This window comes from Neoarius graeffei, chromosome 15 (genome assembly GCF_027579695.1).
Source record: "Neoarius graeffei isolate fNeoGra1 chromosome 15, fNeoGra1.pri, whole genome shotgun sequence".
Lineage (NCBI taxonomy): Eukaryota > Metazoa > Chordata > Actinopteri > Siluriformes > Ariidae > Neoarius > Neoarius graeffei.
The window spans coordinates 66,230,428-66,249,932 of record NC_083583.1 but is presented as its reverse complement, the minus strand read 5'-3'; the positions used below and the strand labels follow the sequence as shown (position 1 = coordinate 66,249,932).

At 42.8% G+C, this 19,505-nt stretch overlaps 1 protein-coding gene across 1 annotated transcript in view; it reads right to left on the bottom strand.

The window, feature by feature from the left end:
* LOC132899051 (adhesion G-protein coupled receptor D2) overlaps positions 1–19,505 on the bottom strand; it is a 144,010-nt gene that overhangs the window by 124,391 nt on the left and 114 nt on the right. The window contains exons 2-13 of the mRNA XM_060940696.1: positions 19,451–19,478; positions 18,969–19,199; positions 17,961–18,593; positions 14,346–14,459; positions 11,762–11,847; positions 11,342–11,629; positions 11,127–11,238; positions 9,527–9,664; positions 1,193–1,298; positions 975–1,086; positions 639–694; positions 428–554 (exon numbers count right to left, since the gene is read on the bottom strand). Coding sequence (XP_060796679.1) covers positions 428–554; positions 639–694; positions 975–1,086; positions 1,193–1,298; positions 9,527–9,664; positions 11,127–11,238; positions 11,342–11,629; positions 11,762–11,847; positions 14,346–14,459; positions 17,961–18,593; positions 18,969–19,199; positions 19,451–19,478 — 2,031 coding nt within the window. The remainder of the gene's footprint in view (positions 1–427; positions 555–638; positions 695–974; positions 1,087–1,192; positions 1,299–9,526; positions 9,665–11,126; positions 11,239–11,341; positions 11,630–11,761; positions 11,848–14,345; positions 14,460–17,960; positions 18,594–18,968; positions 19,200–19,450; positions 19,479–19,505) is intronic.

Below are 19,505 nucleotides of genomic sequence, written 5' to 3'. Positions count from 1 at the left end.
CGACCTGTTGCCTGTTTCACTGTTTTACGATTTTGCCTGCCATTCTGGATTGTTTACTTGTCTTCACTTGTATTAATAAACACACCTTCTGCACTTACATCCATCTCCCAACCATCTCTGACAGAATACTTCACAGTCCCTGACAAAAAGAAGCACATTCACCTGTTCATACGTCATGTTCAGGAACAAACTAATATTAATGGCACTGAAACAGCTACTGTCAAATGGTGCAGTTCTCCAACTTGTTCTCGGACTCGACTCGAAATTTTTTGAATGACTCTGACTTGAACACTGAGGACTCGAGACTGGACTTGGACTCGAGGTTTAGTGACTTGACTACAACACTGGTGGATCTTAATATACCTATAAATGTCATTCATTTTATAAAACATTAAAATACAATATACATATAGTTTCAATGACATACCCGAGCTTTCATGTAATTCATAAGGATAGCAAAGTTGGTGGTGTGGTTGCAAAAGCAGGATGTGCCATTTGGTCCGGAGTGTAACACTTGACAGCCTTTGTCTGACCAATCACTCACATTGGGAGCTCTATTAAAAAAAAAAAAAAAGGGGTTATAAACGTTAGACATTTGTGTTGGTGGTAGTTTTAGTAAGCTTTTATCTTGTACTTACATTTCACTGACATTCCAGAAAATACACAAAGGTGTGAGCAGCTTGGAAGACTCCACCTTCAATGAAAACAGATGTGTGACGTGTGATGCTGTACGACAATCAACTAACTAATTAACATAGTGTTATTTAAAAAGTTTCTGTTTCAGCCAAGACTCTGATCCATAAACACTCATCTCTATGACAGAAAATTCCACTGCACAATTTAACAATGAGAAGCTGTTTGGATCAAGGTTTTAACAAACTCATCTCTCTCATGTTCTAGTACGAGGCTGAAAAGTGGCACATACACAATCATATTTTCTTTAGAGATGTTAAAATAACACTGATATTTCATACCACTTTTACAGTAGACAAAGTATACTGCACAGACACTGGAACATTCTCTTCCTTCAACACATCTCGAACTGTGGCCGATATGACTGCTGTAGCTAAGTGACCAAACACGGATCTGGAAAAAACAATATCAGAAAAGTTTTACAACAATATACACTGATTCTAAAAAAATAATAATAAACTGAATTTACTTTTTAATATTCAACATTAAAGGCTCCTACTGTCCACTCTCGGTGTGCTTGTCTGTAAATGCTTTAAACTCTGTTCTGGACAGCACCTCCATCATGGAGCTATAGTAAGTGTGAATGAATATCACATTCTTGCGACCTGCAAACAACAAGTTTGTTAAGTGCCACCATCAACATTCAAGTAGCATTATTGTTTACTACATGAGTTACAAATCTCAACTCAAGTACAAAATGCGGATATAGCATCTTGCAAAAGTATTCATCCCCCTTGGTGTTTGTCCTATTTTGTTGCATTATAAGCTGGAATTAAAATGGATTTGGGGGGGGGGGGTTTAGCACCATTTGATTTACACAACATGCCTACCACTTGAAAGGTGCAAACTGTTGTTTTATTGTGACACAAACAATAACTCAGATAAAAAACAGAAATCTGGAGTGTGCTTACCATTAGGTATTCACCCCCCCAAAGTCAGTACTTTGTAGAGACGCCTTTTGCTGCAATTACAGCTGCAGGTCTCTTGGGGTAATATCTGTTAGCTTAGCACATCTAGCCACTGGGGTGTTTGCCCCTTCCTCAAGGCAAAACTGCTCCAACTCCTTCAAGTTAGATGGGTTGCCCTGGTGTACAGCAACCTTCAAGTTATGCCACAGATTCTCAATTGGGTTGAGGTCTGGGCTTTGACCAGGCCATTCCAAGACATTTAAATGTTTCCCTTTAAACCACTCCAATGTAGCTTTAGCAATATGTTTAGGGTCGTTGTCCTGCTGGAACGTGAACTTTCGTCCCAGTTTCAAACCTCTGGCTGACTCAAACAGGTTTTCCTCCAGAATTGCCTTGTATTTAGTGCAGTCCATCTTTCCTTCAATCCTGACCAACTTTCCTGTCCCTGCAGATGAAAAACATCCCCACAGCACGATGCTGCCACCACCATGCTTCACTGTAGGAATGGTGTTCTCAGGGTGTTGGGTTTGCACCATACATGGCATTTCCCATGATGGCCAAAAAGATCAATTTTAGTCTCATTTGACCAGAGAATCTTCTTCCATGTGTTTGGGGAGTCTTTCACATGCTGTTGGGCAAACTCATTATTTTTTTCTTTAAGCAATGGGATTTTTCTGGCCACGCTTCCATAAAGCCCCACTCTGTGGAGTGTATGGTTTAAAGTGGTCCTATGGACAGTGCAACAGTTCCTGATGTGGGTGGAGCACAGAAGCACAGCAGGAGAGAGTTGATGTTTACACAAATACTTGATTGAGTTTTTCAGCTTGCTTTCACCCACACTTTCACTCACTCACACCTGCGTTCTGGTCGTAGAGAGAGCCCCTTTTCTCAGCTCTCTCTCCCCTTTTATGCTCCCTCCCTGTAACAAACAAACACACACACACACACACACATTAATTGACAGCAGGTGAAATGACTTAGCCACTTACCTTCCCCGACCCCGCCCTCCATTCACAGACTGCTGCTTGGCCACACCCCCGCTGCCACATACCCCCACTGCCCGATTCAGGCCGGGGAGCCATCCGGCCTGAAGCTGATTGACACCCCCCCCGACGGGACAGGAAGTCCGCCACCACCATCTGTGCCCCCAGCCTGTGGATCACCTCGAACTTAAATGGCTGGAGGGCGAGATATCAATGGGTGATCCACACATTGGCATCCTTCATGTGGTGGAGCTACTGGAGGGGCGCGTGGTCCGAACAGAGTGTGAAAGGGCGCTCCAGCAGGTAGTATCAGAGGGCGAGGACCACCCACTTGATAGCGAGACACTCCTTCTTGATCGTGCTGTACTTGCTTTCGTGCATCGATGGTTTCTGGCTGATGTACAGCATGGGGCGCTCCTCACCCTCCACCGCCTGGGACAAAACGTCCCTCAGCCCTCTGTCCAATGCATCAGTCTGCAAAATAAAGGGGAGAGAGAAGTCAGGGGAGTGTAAAAGTGGCCCCCCACACAGTGCAGCTTTTACCTCAGAGAAGGCACTGCTCCGTCCACTGGACCGGATCTGGAGCCCCCTTTTTAGTGAGATCAGTTAGCGGGCTGGTGACGTCCGAATAATTAGGTAGAAACCTACGATAACAGCCAGCTAGCCCCAAGAACCGACTCACCTCCTTTTTGGTCTTGGGCTTCGGGCAGTCCGCAATCGCTGCAGTCTTGTTAATTTGGGGATGCACCTGCCCATGGCCCAAGTGGAACCCCAGATACCATACTTCCACCTGCCCAATCGCACACTTTTTCGGGTTAGCTGTGAGGCCCGCTCACCTCAGCAACTTTAGAACAGCCCTCAGGTGTTCCAAGTGCCACGGCCAATCATGACTCTAGATTATGTTGTCTAGATAAGCGGCCACGTAGGCAGCATGAGGGCGGAGAACCCGGTCTATAAGCCGCTGGAACGTAGCAGGCCCCCCAAACAACCCAAAAGGGAGCTTGACAAATTGGTGTAAACCAAACAGTGTGGAAAAGGCCATTTTCTCTTGGGATAGAGGAGTCAAGGGGATCTGCCAATATCCCCTTGTTAGATCCAGTGTCGAATAAAAGCGAGTAGCGCATAGCCGATCAAGCAAATCATCAATGCGAGGCATTGGGCATGCGTCAAATTTAGACACCGCATTGACCTTTCTATAGTCCACACAGAACCAGACCGATCCTTCGGTCTTGGGAACCAGGACCACTGGGCTGCTCCAGTCACTGTGGGACTTCTCGATTATACCCATTTCGAGCATGGCCTTGAGTTCGTCCCGAACCACCTTTTTCTTGTGTTCAGGCAAGCGGTAAGGGTGGCTACCCACTACCACCCCCACGGGCGTTTCGATGTGGTGTTCTATGAGGTGAGTACGACCAGGAAGGGGCGAGAACACATCGGAAAATTCCGTTTGCAACTTGGCTACCTCCATGAGTTGGGCCAGTGAGAGGTGGTCTCCACAAGGGACCGGAGTGGTCCAAGATGTTATCTTCTTCACCTCCGGCCCAAGCTCCGCCTTCTCCGGGACCACCGACGCCAACACCATGGGGACCCCCTCATTCCAGCATTTTAAAAGGTTGAGGTGGTAGATTTGCAGTGCCCCACCCCTATCCATTCACCTCACCTCATAGTCGATGTCCCCGACTCACTGTATGACCTCGAAGGGCCCTTGCCACTTGGCGACCAATTTAGAACTCGACGTGGGCACTAATACAAGCACTTTGTCTCCCAGCGTGAACTCTCAAAGGCACGTGCCCCTGTCATACAGCCGGATTTGACATTCTTGTGCCTGCCGCAAATTCTCCTGGGTTAGGTGCATGAGGGTGTGGAGTTTTGCGTGCAGGTCAAGAACGTACTGGATTTCGTTTTTACTAGGTGAAGGTCCCTCCTCCCAATTTTCCTGTAGCATGTCCAGAATGCCATGCGGCTTACGCCCATATAATAATTCAAAGGGAGAAAACCCCATGGATGCTTGCGGGACCTCTCATACTACGAATAACAGGGGCTCAAGCCACTTATCCCAATGACGTGCATCTTCACTTACGAATTTCCGGATTATGTTCTTGAGTGTTTGGTTAAATCGCTCTACTAAGCCATCCGTTTGTGAGTGATAGACACTGGTGCGGATAGACTTAATCCCCAGTAACCCATACAGTTCACGCAGTGTGCGTGACATAAATGAGGTGCCTTGGTCTGTCAGGATTTCTTTCAGAATCCCAACCCAGGAAATAAAGCGGAAGAGCGCTTCCGCAATACTGCATGCTGAGATATTGCGGAGAGGCACTGCTTCTGGATATTGCATTGCATAGCCCACCAGAACTAAAATAAAGCAATATCCCTGTGCTGACCAATCTAATGGCCTGACGAGATCCATCCCAATTCGCTCACGTGGGGTCTCGATTAGAGGAAGAGGGTGCAACGGCGCTTTTGGAGTGACCGCAGGATTTACTAATTGCCATTCACAGCATGTCACATGCCACCGACGGACATCCCCGCGAATCCCTAGCCAATAGAATCGGGCCATTATTCGAGCTAGTGTTTTATCTTGCCCCAAGTGTCCAGCCATGGAATTAAAGTGAGCCGCATGGAATACGAGTTCCCTACGGCTCTTTGGGATTAACAACTGGGTTATTCGTTCAATAGTTTGAGTGTCCTGCATCACTCGGTACAATCTATCTTTAATAATGGCAAAACAGGGGAAGGTCAGTGTCGCGCTTGGCTGAAGAGTTTGAACATCAATTACTCTCACGTGGTCAAATGCATGCCGCAGAGTCTCGTCTCGCGACTGCTCTAATGGGAAACCCCCAAGGGAATCCCCGAGAGAGGGAGGAGGAGCGGGCTGCTTCTCACTCTGACGCGGTGTTGACGTAGACGGTTCTGTGACAGCTTCCCCAGTCAATGCCACACCGGGAACTTCCTGTGACCAACTAGTGCAGGACCCACTACGTATTAGATTTTCCATCAGTTTTTTTTTTTTTTTTAACTCTGGCCAATCAGTACCCAAAATCAACAAGTGGGTGAGATGAGGACTAACCGCTGCCTTTACTCTATGCATTTGGCCCCGGAATAGAATACGGACAGACACTAAGGGATAATTGTGAACATCCCCGTGCACACACAACACTTTCACTGCTTGTACTCTCCCCAATGCCTCACCTTGCACCAGGCATTGGTGAACTGAGGTCTGATTACAACCGGAATCCACCAAAGCATATCCCCTTGAACACTTACCGGTATGTGATACATTCCGGCCCGATCAGGGGCAGTTTCTGGTGCGTCGGGGATCTGGATTACAGCTCCCACCTCCCTTGCGGAGCTCTGACTCTGGAGATGCTCCGATTCCCCGCTGCGCCAGCACACCGGCTCAGGCTTTCCCTCTGCACTGGTGTTATGCGTGTCACTCACCTGAGAGGGAGACAACACAGGCATGGAAGTGGGAGATGGGAGGACACCACGTGTGCGACGGGCCAGCTGGGGAGGAGCCAGCCGCTGCCTCCGTGGCAGGGGAACGGGGTGGGAAGGGGGACGAGAGACAGGGGGAGAAGAGAGAGAGAGAGAAGCGAGGGGAGATGCCTCATCTGCCTGCCGTCGGAGCCGCCTCCAGATGGTCCTCCGCCAGCTCGACGGCTCGTTCCAGCGACACTGGGCGATGACACTGGACCCACACCGCTGTTCCTTCCGGAAGTTGAGAGATAAACTGTTCCAGTGCCACCAGATCAATGATCTCATCGGCGTCGCAGTCTTCCGTCCTCAGCCACCATTGGCAGGTGTCCCGGAGTTGCTGGCAAAATGCAAACGGCCAGCCGACGTCCTCCAATGCCAGTGTCCGGAAGCGCTGGCGATGTTGCTCCGGGGAGCAGCCAAGCCGCTGCAGGATGGCTTTCCTCAGGTTAGCATACATCAGTTGGCTGTCAGCAGGGAGCTGCTGCACTGCAAGCTGCGCCTCACCAATCAGGAGCAGGTGCACCGCACGCTGCTCCAGCAGCCACCCCCATGCCTCAGCTGCTTGTTCGAAGAGGGCGAGGAACGCTTCTGGATCATCCTGCGGTCCCATCTTCATGAGGGTGCAGGCAGCAGTGGCCGATGCCCCTGCCAATGCAAGCAGGTGCCGGAACGCCTGGCGATCTTCCCGCTGGGCCAGCATCAAGGCTTCGAAGCGTTGCTCCTGTTCCTTTCAGAGGGTGATCAGCGCTTGAATGCTAGTTCTGCTAGGTGGTAGCGAAGGCAAGGATGAGCTCTTCGAATGGGGATGACTCCATGGGGTGGTTCCCCTTCTGTGCTCCCGGGTTTCGGCACCACTGTAACAGTTCCTGATGTGGGTGGAGCACAGAAGCATGGCAGGCGAGAGTCGATGTTTACACAAACACGTTATTGAGCTTTTCAGCTTGCTTTTCACTTTCACTCACTCACACATGCATTGTGGTCGGGGAGAGAGACCCTTTTCTCTGCTCTCTCTCTCTCCTTTTATGCTCGCTCCCTGTAACAAAAACACACACATTAATTGACAGCAGGTGGAATGACTTGGCCACTTACCTTCCCCGACCCCGCCCTCCATTCACAGACTGCTGCTTGGCCACGCCTCCGCTGCCACAGACAGATACTCCCATCTCCGCTGTGGATCTTTGCAGCTCCTTCAGTGTTATCTTTGGTGTCTTTGTTGTATCTCTGATTAATGCCCTCCTTGCCCGGTCTGTGAGTTTTGGTGGGCGGCCTTCTCGTCAGGTTTGTAGTGGTGCCATATTCTTTCCATTTTGCTATAATGGATTTAATGGTGCTCCCTGGGATATTCAAAGTTTGGGATTTTTTTTTATAACCCAACCCTGATCTATACAACTTTGACCTGTTTGGAGGCTCCTTGGTTTTCATGTTGCTTGCTTCCCCAAACCATTACCTTCCAGAACAGGTTGACAGACATCATGTGACAGACATCATGTGACACTTTGACTGCACACAGGTGGATCTTAAATCAACTTACTATGTGACTTATGAAGTGAATTGGTTGAACCAGCTCTTATTTAGGGGTTTCATATGAACAGGGCTAAATACTTATGCACACTTCAGATTTCTGTTTTTTCATCTTAATTATTGTTTGTGTGCTAACCCTCCAAAAATCCATTTTAATTCCAACTTCTAATGCGACAAAACAGGACAAACACCAAGGGGGATGGTACTTTTGCAAGACACTGTATTTCATTAAATGGAATTCATAACCCTCAACCTTGGGTTCTCAGGAAAAAAAAAAAAATCGGGTTTTTTTTTGGTTTGTTTTTTGGATGATCTGGATTTCAACACAACAATCAAAATAACTTCTTTTTCTGCCAGGACCTTTGAATAAACAGTGTCTGATAATCAGTTTTGTGATGCAGTTTGGAAGAAATTTTTTGAACAGCAATCTTTTGCATGTGTATTTTTAACACGTCTTGAAGTCTGTGTTTTGGATCGTCACATTACATGACAACCTCCTTCACAATCAATGTTCTGATGTGTAATTACAACAACATAGCATATATTGGCCTTGTACTGACTGAGCCATTCAGGGCCAGAGACAGCAAAGCTGTATCACACTAATACAATATGTGAACACTTGACCATCACAACGATACAGTATGTAGTTCTTCCCCAAACCATTACCACAAAGTTGGAAGCACACAATTATATTGAATGTCTTAGTATGCTATAGCTTTACAATTTCCCTTCACTGGAACTAAGAGGCCCAAACTTGTTCCAGCACGACAATGCCCCTGCGCACAAAGCGCTCCATGAAGACATGGTTTACCAACATTGGAGCAGAAAAACTTGAGTGTTCTGCCCAGAGCCCCGACTTCAAACCCACTGAACACTTTTAGGATGAACTGGTACACTGACTATATACCAGGCCTTCTTGCCCAACATCAGTGCCTGACTTCATCAATGCTCTTGTGGCTGAATGAACACAAATCCTCACAGCCACACTCCAAAATTGAATTGAAAGCCTTCTCAGAAGAGTGAAGGTTATTATAGCAATAAAGGAGGACTAATTTGAGAACAGCATTTTCAACAAGCACATATAGGTGTAATGGAGAGGGGGTCCACAAACTTTTGGCCATACAGTGTACCCTCCAATCACAAATGATTCATTTAATTTGGTTATTTATATAGCACCATTTACATACATTGATCAAAAGCACTTTATTATATCAAAAATAAATCAGTTGTTACAAACATCCATCCATTATCCATAACCGCTTATCCCGTGCAGGGTCGTGGGCAAGCTGGAGCCTATCCCAGCTGACTATGGGCAAGAGGCGGGGTACACCCTGGACAAGTCACCAGGTTATCGTAGGGCAGACACATAGAGACAAACAACCATTCACACTCCCATTCACACCTACGGTCAATTTAGAGCCACCAATTAGCCTAACCTGCATGTCTTTGGACTGTGGGGGAAACCCATGCAGACACGGGAAGAACATGCAAACTCCACACAGAAAGGCCCTCGCCAGCCACTGGGCTCGAACCCAGAATCTTCTTGCTGTGAGGTGATAGTGCTAACCACTACACCACCATGCCACCCCAGTTACAAACAAAATATCTAAAATAGGATAGGAGGCCCTTCTAAAAATAAGCTATTACTAGACCGTAAACAATACAAGCTCTTTTGCTTGATACGAATTAGATCATTAAGATATGATGGAGCCAGTCCATGCTTTAAAAGTATAAACAAGAATCTTAAAAGAAATGCTATGCATAACCGGCAACCAGTGAGGTTCATAACTCCATCTCTTTATGTGAGAATACTGAGGTATGTCCATGATCAGTCTTGGAGCTGCATTTTGATTAGTGTGAAGAATATTAAACAATGCAAGTCTGAAATGAAGTGTGAGAAAACATAATATTTCATACAAAATATTGTGATTTAGCACTCACCAAGGGAGTAAAGTCTCTGGAATTCTGTCTCTGAAATGAGGAGCTCCTCTTGGCTGCAGGAGTGATTCTGCTGGGTTGAGGGTTTATACACACTTCTGTTGTTCATGTGAGATAATATTCTTGGCTCCATATAAACATCTACAAAAACAGCCACACCCATGCAAGCCAATAATTATCATGTTTTTATTGTATTATTTTCATACATACACACACCCACCCAGCACAGCTACTCCCAATCTTTGAAATACTTCTATAATTTTGGCATCCATTGGGCCATTATAGCAAATCATATAAGAACTCACACACAGGTGAAAAACCTTGGTCAATTCAATAGTTTAGAAATATGAAGTTCTCTGCAACAATTTCATTATTGAGCTTGAAAGTTTTGACACTTCAAATATGTAACATTTGAAATTCACAGTATCAGTGAAAAGTTTGTACACCCCTATACTGAAGACATCAAAACTATGAAATAACATTATGTGGTAACAAAACAGTTTATATCACACACACACACACACATATATATATATATATATATATATATATATATATATATATATATATATATATATATATAACTTTCACTTTCTTAAATAACTGATGGAAAATATTGAAAATTTTCACAATATTCTAATTTTTTGAGATGCACTAGCACTTTTTGCAGTTTATTGTAAATATCTACCACATATTACAATACCCGTAGACATTTTATATTTTGGTTTGAGGAATGACATGCGACCTTTGACCTAGATTTTCATGAGGTTACAATGTCAATTCCCTGTAGACATTTATTGGTAAACTACAAAACTAGAAATTAATACAAACAACGAATGATGAACAAAATGTGATCTACGAAAATACTTAGAAAGAGGGTAGAAAGTGGAACAAAAAGATTTTCTGATGCAGGTTAAACATTATCAGTTCATTTGTTTACAAATATTAGAATTACTTCCTCATTTACGTAAGCACCGACATCAATATATTTATATAAAAAAATTTTTTTTTTTACTAAATATAAGTCTATGTAAAACAAATTTTAAATAAAAACTGTGTTTTGTTAACTTAATACCTCATACCTATTATTTTTTTTATAAATAATCATCTGGATGTTGATAATTGTGGAACGGTGTCACGTGATCTAATATGCTCAGTAATCAGGAATCAACTCATTTTTTTCCAGTGGAAGTTTGAGTAATTATTCATGCACAATTTATGTATTGAAAGTCTTTTCTACTTTTGCAACGGCCAAAAGATCGTTAAGGTGTCGATGATTGTAGCCGCCGCTCTATTAATAATAAAAATACAGTAAATGGCCCTATTCCACAACTGTAGTAATCTATATCAAGAACCGCTCAACAAAACAGAAACGATATCCATCATTACTTTAAGACATGAAGTGTCTTGCAATTAATAAAAATAATTGCACATTGAATTCGAAGCTGTGTCCAAACTTTAGACTGATCCTGTATATTTAGTGGGATCTACATTACATACCATATTCATCACATGAGCTAATTTTGCAAGTAGAACCTCATCATTCTCGGTATTGAATTTCGACCCTTTTGTCAAGGCAGCAAAATCATGAACAGTACTTTACCTATATTTTTTGTTAAAAGTGAAAAGCTTTTCATGTCTGTGAAGATTGAATCAGCCAGAGCCCAAAGTATTTTTTCAATACTCTCGACAACACTAAATGGTCTGAGGTTAATCTATAGAAAGCAAAAATAAATAAATAAATATTACAGAACATAAGTAATGCACATGCACATTATTTATGCATTTATTCTCACACCACTGAATTTTGAAACATACCCCTAATGGCTTCATATCCACCCACTGCCTGGCCAAAACGGGATCAAGGAGTCCACTGGCTAGGACCAGGTAACTAGAAGCCATGGACCTCAGGATTCCAGAAGGGACAGATGTTTTATTAACTTGAGAAGCTGCACCCTGCTCAATGGCTTGCGTGAGGTGCAGCATGTCCGACGGTGTGATGATTTCTGGATCGGTCTCAATAGCCTTCACAACAGACTGAGCAAGTGAACTCAGCCAATTCAGTTGATGTTCTGTGGATGAAGATGAATTATGGTCTTCTAACTCCTATGGAGAGCAAAACATTTAACGGTCTTCAGATAAGGTAAGGTAAACTCTGATAAGATAAAGCTGTAAAAATGTATCAACAGCCATGCTGGATTTGACGTGAAAAGCAGAAGTGGAAACTCTCGTACTCACAGGGTTCGCATGAAGAAGATCTTTGCTGATTTGTGTAAAAAATGGGGTCTTGGGAAAATTGGATATGCCAAAGTCATCCAAGGGCTCTGTGATCAAAACAAGAAGCATAATCATTCTCACAAAAGTAATCCATTCGCGCACTAAACACAAAATAATTAATGAGTTTTGGATAGGGAACTGAACTTTAATTTTCATAGACCTGAATTGACGTAAGCAAACAAAATCTTTTACGACCGAGTTCATTCAGCAATAATGTTTGGGAAAGTCAGCGCATAATTTTATAATATGTACTGTATAATCATTACTGTCACTACACTCATCAACAAACTGTCAGACTTTTACACACTGCCTTGTAAACAGAAAATCTGTTTACTTGAAAGGTTATTTAAAATTAAAGTTTGGATGTATATGTTGGGCAGTAAATGAACACTTATGTAATTGTAAGACATACAGTTACAGTGTATTTGTAGAGTGATTCCATTAAAAATGGGCAAGCGTACACTACCGTTCAAAAGTTTGGGGTCACCCAGTCAATTTTGTGTTTTCCATGAAAAGTCACACTTTTATTTACCACCATAAGTTGTAAAATGAATAGAAAATATAGTCAAGACATTTTTCTGGCCATTTTGAGCATTTAATCGACCCCACAAATGTGATGCTCCAGAAACTCAATCTGCTCAAAGGAAGGTCAGTTTTATAGCTTCTCTAAAGAGCTAAACTGTTTTCAGCTGTGCTAACATGATTGTACAAGGGTTTTCTAATCATCCATTAGCCTTCTGAGGCAATGAGCAAACACATTGTACCATTAGAACACTGGAGTGATAGTTGCTGGAAATGGGCCTCTATACACCTATGGAGATATTGCACCAAAAACCAGACATTTGCAGCTAGAATAGTCATTTACCACATTAGCAATGTATAGAGTGGATTTCTGATTAGTTTAAAGTGATCTTCATTGAAAAGAACAGTGCTTTTCTTTCAAAAATAAGGAAATTTCAAAGTGACCCCAAACTTTTGAACGGTAGTGTAAGAATCTGAGTGACTTTGACAAATTATGATGGGTAGATGACTGGGTCTGAGCATCTCCAAAATGGCACATCTTACCAAAAAGTTAAAGCTAGACGGCCTTTCGATTTCATAAAACCGTGAAATTTAGTGCCCTCTGAAATTTGCTCGTTGTGATATGTTTATTTCTGTAGTATCTCACAAAATATCAGGCCATTCTGTGGCTGGGAAGTTATTTAATTTGAGGGGATTAAAGCAAATAATGTGCATGAAATCGCTTGCTTTGCACAGTCAAGCAGACAGAGGAAGTCCGTGTGTGTGCGCATGCGCAGGTTTACCTTTGAGCGTGCACTGACAGTTCCATCATTCTGTCGCTAAACGAACAGCTGATCACACCGAGGTGCTCGCTGACCACCGATATTTATTAATTTGGTCCTGCGTTTCCTTTCCTTCACGTACAACATAATGTCTTCTTCTCGCTTTCCGTTACTGTAGTCGGTCTTTCACATTTCATTCGCACACTCACGTCCTCCATTTTTCTCTCCTGTTTCAAATTTGTATCCCACAATGCCTTGCACGAACGGGGAAAGCCCACCATGTGATGCATGGTGTAGTATTTTGAATTGGGTCACGGTGAAGCAGGAAAAAATAGCGGAGAATTTAGGGCCATGTGGCCTTAAATTCATTAATTGTTCTATTTTAAAAGACGAATAAAATTGGAAGTCTGTGATTCGAATTCAGTTACTTTCGCTCCACTAAACAAAAATAATTGGGCGTTGGTAAAAATTATTTTTATGACCTACACTTGAAAAATCTGAAAGGCAGGATAGCTTTAATGCTGGCTAAAACAGAAAGGTGTCAGCATTAACTTTTTCAGCAGTTTGTGCTACAGGAGCTCTTCTGTGGGATTGGACCATATGGGCTAGCCTTCATGCCCTATGCGAATAAATGACCCTTCGACACCCGTGACCCTGTCACCGGTTCACCAGTTATCCTTCCTTGTACCACTTTTGTTCACTACTAACCACTGCATACCAGGAACACCCTACAAGATGTGCCATTTTGGAGATGCTCAGACCCAGTGATCTAGCCATCACAATTTGTCAAAGCCGCTCAGATCCTTACACTTGCCCATTTTTCCTGCTTCCAACACATCAACTTCAAGAACTGACTGTTCTCTTGCTGGCTGTTATCCCACCCCTTGACACGTGCCACTTTAAGATCAATCAATCAAATTCACTTTACTGGTCAGGGTTTTTAATTTTACAGCTGATTGGTGTACATGAGAAGAACTTCATTTTGAATTTCTGGATTTCTGTGTCATCTTAAATTTATGAATAGTCATTAAGATTATTATTATATGTTAATAATTTTAACTATTTACTGACTGGAATACAGTTGCCTTCAGGCTTTATAAGTGAGTTTAGAGTCAACAGGTTTTCTGCTCTTTGCTCAGGATAAAGAAACATCTCGAAATACTCGTCTATGGTAATAAAATTGCATATAAGCTAGAAAATAATGTTACACAAAAGGTCACCGTTTATGTGAACTGTGTCCAAGCAGCACATAGAGTTATTACCTTTATGAAATTGACAGACGCCTCCTCTTTTTGTATCACAGTTGTCCCAGGCCCACTTTCCACTGCCAGGGTGAAACGCTACACAGTTCTCATTCTCTAGCATCTGGGAATGCTCTAAAGGAAAAGTGCAATAGTGTGAACTTCAATACAACCAAAAGACTGGTCAAGAATTGGCTGGCAAGTTGAATACTTTTACATAAACATATGCAAAGACTGAGACGTACAGTGGCTATAAAACGTGTACACACCCTGGTAAAATGATAGGTTTTTATGATGTAAAAAGATGAGACCACGATAAATAATTTCAAAACTTTTCCCACCTTTAATGTGACCTATAACCTATACAATTCAACTGAAAAACTAATCTGTTCGGGGGAAAAACATAAAAAATAAAAAACGTACAATAATCTGGTTGTATAAGTGTGCACACCCTTAAACTAATACTTTGTTGAAGCACCTTTTGATTTAATGACAGCATTCAGTCTTTTTGGGTTCACACCTGCCATCAATTAAAATGAGACTGATTAACCCCAAATACAACCCCGATTCCAAAAAAGTTGAGACAAAGTACAAATTTTAAATAAAAACAATGCAATAATTTACAAATCTCAAAAACTGATATTGTATTCACAATAGAACATAGACAACATATCAAATGTCGAAAGTGAGACATTTTGAAATTTCATGCCAAATATTGGCTCATTTGAAATTTCATGACAGCAACACATCTCAAAAAAGTTGGGACAGTGGCAATAAGAGGCTGGAAAAGTTAAAGGTACAAAAAAGGAACAGCTGGAGGACCAAATTGCAACTCATTAGGTCAACTGGCAAAAGGTCATTAACATGACTGGGTATAAAAAGAGCATCTTGGAGTGGCAGCGGCTCTCGGAAGTAAAGATGGGAAGAGGATCACCAATCCCCCTAATTCTACACCGACAAATAGTGGAGCAATATCAGAAAGCAGTTCGACAGTGTAAAATTGCAAAGAGTTTGAACATATCATCATACACAGTGCATATAATCATCAAAAGTTCAGAGAATCTGGAAGAATCTCTGTGCGCAAGGGTCAAGGCCGGAAAACCATACTGGGTGCCTGTGATCTTCGGGCCCTTAGACGGCACTGCATCACATACAGGCATGCTTCTGTATTGGAAATCACAAAATGGGCTCAGGAATATTTCCAGAGAACATTATCTGTGAACACAATTCACCGTGCCATCTGCCGTTGCCAGCTAAAACTCTATAGTTCAAAGAAGAAGCCGTATCTAAACACTATCCAGAAGCACAGAGGTCTTCTCTGGGCCAAGGCTCATTTAAAATGGACTGTGGCAAAGTGGAAAACTGTTCTGTGGTCAGACGAATTAAAATTTGAAGTTCTTTATGGAAATCAGGGACGCCGTGTCATTCGGACTAAAGAGGAGAAGGACGACCCAAGTTGTTATCAGCGCTCAGTTCAGAAGCCTGCATCTCTGATGGTATGGGGTTGCATTAGTGCATGTGGCATGGGCAGCTTACACATCTGGAAAGACACCATCAACGCTGAAAGGTACATCCAGGTTCTAGAGCAACATATGCTCCCATCCAGACAACGTCTCTTTCAGGGAAGACCTTGCATTTTCCAACATGACAATGCCAAACCACATACTGCATCAATTACAGCATCATGGCTGCATAGAAGAAGGGTCCGGGTACTGAACTGGCCAGCCTGCAGTCCAGATCTTTCACCCATAGAAAACATTTGGCGCATCATAAAACGGTAGATATGACAAAAAAGACCTAAGACAGTTGAGCAACTAGAATCCTACATTAGACAAGAATGGGTTAACATTCCTATCCCTAAACTTGAGCAACTTGTCTCCTCAGCCCCCAGACGTTTACAGACTGTAGTAAAGAGAAAAGGGGATGTCTCACAGTGGTAAACATGGCCTTGTCCCAACTTTGAGATGTGTTGTTGTCATGAAATTTAAAATCACCTAATTTTTCTCTTTAAATGATACATTTTCTCAGTTTAAACATTTGATATGTCATCTATGTTCTATTCTGAATAAAATATGGAATTTTGAAACTTCCACATCATTGCATTCCGTTTTTATTTACAATTTGTACTTTGTCCCAACTTTTTTGGAATCAGGGTTGTAAAGTTCAGACATTTACTCAGTTGCATCCTCCAGCAAAAGCCAGCGTTCACAGAGAGCTTACAAAGCATCAAAGGGATCTCATTGTTGAAAGGTATCAGTCAGGAGAAGGGTAAAAAAATATTTCCACAGCATTAGATATACCATGGAGCACAGTGAAGACAGTCATCATGATGTGGAGAAAATGTGGGACAACGGTGACATTACCGAGAACTGGACGTCCCTCCAAAATTGATGAAAAGAAGAAAATTGGTCAGAGAGGCTGCCAAGAGGCCTACAGTAACACTGAAGGAGCTGCAGGAATTTCTGGCTAGTACTGGTTGTGTACTACATGTGACAATCTCTCATATTCTCCGTCTGTCTGGACTATGAGGTAGGGTCAAATAAAAACATCCAGGCCCAGCTAAATCTCTCTCTCACACACACACACACACACACACACACACACATCAACTCTCCCAAAAGCATGTGGAAAAATGTGTTATGGTCTGATGAAACCAAGGTTGAACTTTTTGGCCACAATTCCAAAAGGTATATTTGGTGCAAAAACAACACTGCGCATCACCAAAAGAACACCATACTCATGGTGAAGCATGGTGGTGGCAGCATCATGTTTTGGGGTTATTTTTCTTCAGCTGGAACAAGGGCTGGTTCTAAATACCGGTTGTAGATACCAGTCAATTTTGGCCCAAAACCTTCAGGTGCCTGCTAGAAAGCTGAAGATGAAGAGGAATTTCATCTTTCAGCAAGACAATGACCCCCAAAAATGTTTTGGAAAGGCCCAGCCAGAGCCCAGACCTAAATCCAACTGAAAATCTGTGGGGTGACCTGAAGAGGGCTGTGCACAAGAGATGCCCTCGCAATCTGACAGATTTGGAGCGCTTTTGCAAGGAAGAGTGGGCAAATATTGCCAAGTCTAGATGTGGCAGGCTGATAGACTCCGACCCAAAAAGACTGAATGCTGTAATTAAATCAAAAGGTGTTTTAACAAAGTATTCGTTTAAGGGTGTGCACACTTATACAGCCAGCTTATTATACATTTTTTTTATTTATGTTTCCCCCCCCCCAACAGATTTGTTTGTTTTTCAATTGAATTGTACAGGTTATAGGTCACATTAAAGGTGGGAAAAGTTTTGAAAATATTTGTCGTGGTCTCATTTTTTTTTTTTTTTACATCAGAAAAACCTATCATTTTAACAGCGTGTACACTTTTTATATCCACTGTAAGAGCTGGGAGTGGGATAGGAATGCATTCGAATGAGACAGTTTGTTTTGAAGGGTGGTATTCTGAATTACAGCATGCATGATATATTTATGAGCATTTAGGGCAGAGTTTCCCAGTTACAACTTGGCTCTGTGTATGTATTCATTTTGACTTGGGAGCAGCACAGAACCTCTGGAAATATTTACGCACAATGAGTTCAACATTTCAACCAATTTAAATACAAGATAGAATCTAACACAGCCAACAGTGCTTTACCTTGACACTGGGTGTAGCCCCAGTGAGTCTGTAAAGAAGGGGTCATTTCCAACCCAGACCTTCCCCATCTGAAAAGCAGGCCGGAAGGAACGAGTGAGCATTCTTTATCCATGGTTTGGATTTCATTGGCATCCAACACCTGATCCCACATGTTCAGCTGGGTAATGCTGCCACAGAAGGCCTGGTCCCTTCTGAAGGAGCTGCTGAACACGTCTTGTTCTTGGCCTATGATGAAAATGCCGCCGCCCCCAATGTAGCCTGATGAGTAGAGGGAAATACCATGTTGAACTGCCTGACCATCCACTGAGATTGCCCACTTGCCACCATTTCCAGTCCAGCTCACACACATTGAGTGCCAGGAGGCATCGTTGGGGAAGACTGATAGGTAAGGGCCATGGTTACCGTGCACCAGCAGGGCAAGCTGAATGGGTTGGTTTGGCATGACTCTGGCTTGGAGCTGGAACTCGTTAACGAAGGAGCGTGTGGAGTAAGAAAACACAGTGGAAGGCCCGTGGCAAGCAGGACTGAAATGGAGACGAGCGCAAACAGTCACAGCAGCCATGTTTGAGAACTTGTGCAACAAACGTGCGGATTGAAGTTCACTTCTGTCCAGGAATTTCAGGATTAAGGTTCCTTGAAAGGAATGATATGGCCGTGAATATTTGTCGGTGGTAAAATTAAAAGTGATGTTATTTACAGGATGTATAAGTTCAGCAATTAAGACCAAGATTACAACAGGATAATAAGCCTGTATGGTCATTTTACTCCTTGGATGAACAGTCAGAGACTAAAAGAGCTTCTGTAATACAAATTTATTTCTAAAAAGGTTCCCTAATTAATCCCCAAGTCAAGTAAAAAGGTCATTACCATCATAAAACAAACTGTCAGCCAAATTATCATTATTATTTTGCTTCTGCACCTAAATCTTAATAACAATAGTGGCAATACGTGTAATCTCATATATACACATGATCTAGAAAACCAAGGAATGTGGTATTTGCAGATCACCGTTTACTTCTGAAGCTGTTCTTGCAATCCACACAGGCTCTGAAACGTTCAAGGACTGGAGAAAAACGGTCAAGTTTTGTTTCTCTCCAGCACTCGGTATGACTGCCAGGGATCCTGAGCGTTGAACACACAACTGATTGACTGCATGCCAGTGTAGCCTGGCTGGATGATACTCATAATAAACTTCCTCATTTGGCCATAAATGTTTGATGTCCACATTCAGGGTAAGAGCTGTGAAAAGAGATCACGTCATGTGGTGAAAGGAGCTCCAACTTCAGCATCATGCTACATTTTTAAGTGACACACCCTGTCTGTGAAATTTAACACAAACATCTGGAAGAAATGAGTGGAATCGTTTAGTAAAAACCTACGTGTGTATACAGTGACTAAAGAAAAGTGCATGTCGAGAGTCAGTATGAGGAACAATCAGGGTTGATAGTGAATGTTCAACTGATAGGTGAAGGTCAGGGCAAATCTCTTACCTTGAGCAATGCAGTACTGAATTAAGACCTAAAAAGTACAAAGATCGCATCATAA